General features: G+C 38.9%; 1 protein-coding gene across 1 annotated transcript in view; it reads left to right on the top strand.

Annotated features, from left to right (window-relative positions):
- Nucleotides 1-6,000, top strand: part of GRAMD1C (GRAM domain containing 1C) — a 105,911-nt gene that overhangs the window by 96,856 nt on the left and 3,055 nt on the right. Inside the window, exons 15-16 of the mRNA XM_028493448.2 lie at nt 1,393-1,503; nt 1,724-1,829. Of these exons, the coding sequence (XP_028349249.1) occupies nt 1,393-1,503; nt 1,724-1,829 (217 nt within the window). The remainder of the gene's footprint in view (nt 1-1,392; nt 1,504-1,723; nt 1,830-6,000) is intronic.

Raw genomic sequence — 6,000 nt, 5'->3', positions numbered from 1 at the left:
GGAAGAGATATGGGAACATATGTATATGTATAACTGATTCACTTTGTTGTAAAGCAGAGACTAACACACCATTGTAAAACAGTTATACTCCAATAAAGATGTTAAAAAAAATAAAATAAAAAATAAAATGAAAAAAAAATAAATAAAACACATGCAGGTTATTCTGATGCAAATAATCTGAGGATTGTAGGGTGAGAAATACTGGGGCAATTAGTCTGAATCTCAGAGTGTTCTACTGGAATCTACTCAGCCAGTGTTATTTAGACTACTGTTATCTCCATGGCTGTACTTGGATCTTGAGGTAGTCCATCACATTTAATTGAATTAGTTCTAACTGGATGATACACTCTGGATTTTGGAATGAAGTTCTTATATCAGCTGTTTTTTCTAATTATAGATTTCAGAACATACAAAATGTTTGTTGTGCCTTTGAGTTTTATAAAAGGTTTTCATATTCTGCTTCCATTGGTTTGCTGTGACAATTTTGAATAGTAAATATTATCTGTGATCTTTTGTATTACTTTGTAGAAGATTTACAGTCAGATGTTGAAATGTTGATCTATACCCCATTTCAGTGACACAATAATTTAATAGATTTGATTTTCTTGCTACTACCTTAGTTTTCATTCAAGAATAATCTTCTGGATGGGTAAAAGTGAATACGATGTATTTTTAAGGGCAAGTCAATATTTTAACAGAAAAAATCAGAGAGATATGATGCCACCTATGTATTTGCATGTATGTGTAATAAGATACGTTCATTCACTTGAAATACTATTGTGAGAACCAACAGAGTAAGTTTATTTAGCAGGTAACGTTTTATATATGATCCAATTAATGTATGTTTGGGATTTGAAATTTTGTCTAAGTTGAACTAGAAGAAATTTTTGCTGAATGGTGATTTTGTGAATGTGAATTTGTTTTGGCTTCTGCTGAGAATAAGAGGTACATCATGATCTATCTAAGATCAAATCCATATTGATCTTCATTTCCTTTCTGAAGTGCAGTATTATGTACGTATAATTGCTTAAGACAAAAGCACCCAAAAATAGATCTTGAAAGCTAACATGGTAGATTTCTAAGCCGGTGGTCGCACATCCATATTGGCTGGGATTCCTAGCAGAGAAGAGACGTCAGGGACAATCCCAACCTGCTTATTTGGGGACTTTATTGTCACTAGTTACCTTCTAACTATTCCCTCAACATCCACTGAATACTTACAAGTAAGTATTTCATACAATAAAATAGGGGTAATTGATTTAAATAATAACAATAATTGGAAACTAGTCTGGATAATATACATTTTTGAAGGTTTTGTGTGTCTATTCTGCACTAGCAACGCTTTAGGTCTGAGTAATAGTGGATTAACCAGGTCTGATTTGCTCTGCCTAGTTTGCTGTTGCTGGTTTTATTGAATGTGACTCTGTTTCTGAAGCTGTCAAAGATAGAGTATGCTGCTCAGTCCTTTTACCGTCTTCACCTCCAGGAAGAGAAATCTGTAAAGTAAGTCTTCTTCCCTCGCAACCTATTATGTCAATAATTCCTTTGCTGCAGGAAACTTAATTCCAATTTTAGAGATTTTGGTCTGCCAACTATTCTCTAGTCATAAACTTTTTTGTTTACTTTTTTGTTTTATTTGCAAATTTATAGGGCACTGATGATTTCTAGAGACGAAAGCCTAGAAGCTATTCCCTTGATCTTTAAGACGGTATTTTTCTTTCAGTTTAGCCTCTGATATGGTGTCAAGAGCAGAAAATATTCAAAAGAGCAAAGATCAGGCCCATCGCTTAAAAGGAATGCTCCGGGACTCCATCGTGATGCTGGAACAGGTCAGTACCTCTGTGTACCACGTTACTTAGTAGCCATCCCAGTGAATCATCTGCTCCTCTGGTTGTGAGAGAATATACACTGTACCATTATTTGAAGAAATCCCCCTCCTAGAGGCATCTACCCTTGCCAGTTTCTGGATTATACATTTTATAGTCACTTGTACTTTTTGTTTTTAACAAAATGGGAATGTACTGTAATTACCGTTGCATACCCTCTTTTTTCAATTAGTAATATACTTTGAAGATGTTTCCCTATCAGCTTGTATACATATACCTCGTTCTTCTTATTGGTCCTTCTATATAAAATTTCATGCTCAATATCAGCTCTTTTTATTTTGTTTTATCTATTAACCATGCTCATTATTTTGTTTTTAATCTATTAACCTGCTTATTATTTTGTTTTTATCTATTAACCATGTGTCATGGAGATACTTCCATATCCTCTTCTTTTAACAGCTGCATAGAATTCAACTGTACATATGTGGCATAATTATTTTACCAGTTCTCCATTGAAGAATGAACATTTAGGTTGTTTTGGTGTTTTGCTATAAGCGTTATCTCTTGAACATGGTGTCATCAATGTGTGCTGCTCGGTTCTATGAACCAAAACTTAGGATTCCCTTTGAAAAATGAAGACTAATACTTCCATTATAATATAATACATGTGTACTTTTCAAAATTGAAAAATAGAGAATAGAAGAGAACCTACTAGCATTCAGACATAATCACTTTTAACATTTTGTTTTATTTGCTTCCATCCTTTTCTTCTATGCATTGGTTTGTTTTTTAGAAGATTCAATTATTGAGCATTTCTTAGAATATCATGTGGGGCACTAAAGGTGCTTCCACTAGGCACTCTTCAGATGCACAGTGCCTGCAGTTAGTAACTTTCTCCTCCCCCTCAGCAAGGGGTAGATCATATTCTCATTTTTCTTCTCATCCTCTCCACTCATTTTCTGCTGACTCTGAACTCATGACCATGCCTCAAGGAGAAAAGAGACCCTCCCTCTCCTTCTATAACCAGATCTACAGACCTTCCCGTTGCTGCACCCATCCTGTTCTGCACTCCATTAGAAGCATCGCTCTGCCTGTGGGACATAAGTCCCAGCACGAGTTGGCAGGAGACTCCATCCACCCCTCTAGCTTCCCCATCTTCAGACTCCCTCATTCAGCTGGATCTTTACCATCAGCACCTACCCTGCTCTCTTATCTCCTACATTAGAAAACCCACGTCATCCACATCCTTCTCTATCTGCTCATCTATCGCTCTCCTCCCTTTCACAGTCAGGCAGTCTCGGAGTTGCCTACTCTGGCTGTCACTATTTTATCCTTTATAACTCCTTCACTTTTTTGAGGGTTTGTTTTCACCAAAGTCACTCGTTCACAGGAAGAGTTAACTTGTTCTACAGGGTTGTTTCAGAAAAATAGCAATCCTGGTATCCTCTTCTCCATTTCTTTCCCAGAGACTACAATCTAACTCTCTTGGTTTATTCTTCTGGTGTTTACCTTCATATTTGTAAACAACAAGCATGTGGTGATACTTCTTGATTTTTCAGTTTTAGACATTATCTTTTGACTTCCTGTTATGGATACTGGGATTTTGTTTTCTTTCACCTCTTCATGCTCCCATTTCTAATTCCCCCATCCTCCAAAGGAAGTTGTCATTTTGGTTACAGTATTCAGTGTTGGCTTTGTTTTGACTAAGTTTACTGTTCTGAGCTGAGCCATAGAATGAACTGTGGCTACTTTTTCTTACCCCTGAAATTGTCTTCTTATTACAGTTGATTATTTTATCGTATTGTTTATAAGTGTTTCATGCCCTGATGCTCTGTCTCCTCTCATCATCTTCGGTCACCTCAGGTTTTCAATCCATGGAGCCTCTGACGGGCTCCAGGCAGGGTCAGTGGCCCTCTCTGCAGGTGCACAGCTATCATCTTGGGGCTCCTGTTTCCCATATCCCATGTTTTCTGCTTTCTTGGTTTCCTCCCTCCTTTTAATGGAGCATATCCTCTAGTAGCTTCCTGAGAAAGATGGTATGGAGGTAAATATTTTAAGACTTCACCTGTCTGAAATTTTTTATTCTGTCCTTCCTCTTTGATTAATTGTTTGGCTGGGGATAGAATTCTAGTTTGGAAATAAGGTTCCTTCAGAACGTTGAAGGCATTGCTCCATTGCCTTTTGGCTTCCAGTGTTACTACTGAGAATTCTGAGGCTGTCAGATTCCTGATCCTTTGGTCTGGAAACTGGTGCCCTTTCGTCCTGGGATATACTGAGCTATCTGGCTAATGATTTTCTCTCCTCCACCTTCTCTCCCCTGACTTTCTATAGCACCTGTAATCAGGTGTCTGCCTTCTGTTGGACAGGTTGTCTAACCTTACCTTTTCTTTCCAGCTTCCATCTTTTTGCCTTTTTGTTCTACTTCCTCAGATATTTCCTCAACTTAATCTTCAGATTCTTTTACTGAGTTTTTCAGTTTTTGCTAACAAGTTTTTAATTTCAAAGAGCTGCCATTTCTCTGAATTTTCTTTTTTAATGGCATTGTGAACTTTTTAAGTGGCCATAATATCTTTCTCTCTGACCATATTACTGATAATTAAAAAAAATTTTTTTTTCTTCTTCTTGCATACCCACATTCCAGCAAGGTCCTTTCCCCCTGTTTTGATTTCTATCCTTAGGGTTAGAGGATTTCTTTAGATGTCTATAGTCCTTTGCTGTCTGCTTGTATGGATCCAAAGTTCTTATCGTGTGGGTTGGGCTGGTCTACCCTGAACTTCTTGGTAGATCTGGCTGGGCCGTTGGCTAAGAAATCCTGATGTCAGTATCTTTAGGTCTTTTCTCTTGGTCAGTTTCCACAGAGAAGACTCTTCCGGTCTCCTCCCTGAAGGACTAAGGGCTGGCTGCCAGCATTTTAGGTGAGTGAGAGTAGAGAGATTGAGGAGGGCAGGGCAAAGGGATGATCTCAACGTGCGGTATACACGTTTTGGTATAATCCCCATTTTTGGTATGGTACTGCTATCTTTAACGATGTGTTGGTGTCCTCCTGGCCAGACTGCCAGAGACCCTCTTTTTTATCCTCTCCAGAAAATAGGACTTTAGGCTTCTGCCCAGGTAGTATGAGAGGCCACATGTCCAAAAGTTCATCCAATCCTTATTTCAGTCCCTTCCTCTTTATTCCCATTTCCAGAGATGCCTGTCAATTCCTGAGGCTTTAGAGGATTCTTCAGGGTACATTTGGCTGGTTCTCAGCTTTCCCTACTGTTAGCTTAGGATTCAGCGTTTTCAGGGCTGACAAGTAATCCATCCGCTATCCAGTTTCCAAAGTTGTGTTGCTCTTGTCACCTTTTCTGTTTTCCTCCGTCCTTGTGGACTTATGTCTTAAAAAAAATCCCTTTACCGTGCTTTTGGTGGTGTTTCAGGAGGGTGCAAAATTGGATGCCTGTATTTAATCCGCTCACTCACTCTTCAGCTCACACTGCCTTGATTTCTTCCCCCATATCTTCCACTGATACTGCTCAAGCTAAGCTCCCCAGTGACCTCTGGCTTTTAAAGTTAATACACCTGTTTTTTTTTTCCTTTCTTTTTTTTTTTTTTAAGTTTTCATCTTACAGTGCCAGCATTTGACAAAGCTGACCATTCCTTTCTTGAAATGTATCTAATCTTCCCTTTTTTGGAACCATGGAAAAAAACACAGCTTTATTGTGATATAATTCACATACCATAAAATTCACCTTTTAAAGAATTTTTAGTGTATTCACAAGGTTATCCCACCATCGCCACTATCTAATTCCAGAGCTTTTTTAAATTTTTTTAATTTTTTTGTGGTACATGGGCCTTTCACTGTTGTGGCCTCTCCCGTTGCGGAGCACAGGCTCCGGACGCTCAGGCTCAGCGGCCATGGCTCACGGGCCCAGCCGCTCCGCGGCATGTGGGATCTTCCGGACCGGGGCACAAACCCGTGTCCCCTGCATCGGCAGGCGGACTTTCAACCACTGTGCTACCTGGGAAGCCCCCAGAACATTTTATCATCCCCCAAAGAAGCCCTGTACCCATGAGCAGTCATTCCCATCCCTCACTCTCTCAGCTCCTGGAAATCACTAATCTACTTTCTATTTCTATGGGTTTGCCTATTATGGACATTTCATATAAATGGAATCATATAATATACGGTCTT

The sequence above is a fragment of the Physeter macrocephalus genome, chromosome 1 (genome assembly GCF_002837175.3).
Source record: "Physeter macrocephalus isolate SW-GA chromosome 1, ASM283717v5, whole genome shotgun sequence".
NCBI lineage: Eukaryota > Metazoa > Chordata > Mammalia > Artiodactyla > Physeteridae > Physeter > Physeter macrocephalus.
The sequence above is the reverse complement of the archived record's forward strand: the minus strand, read 5'-3'. Positions and strand labels throughout refer to the sequence as shown.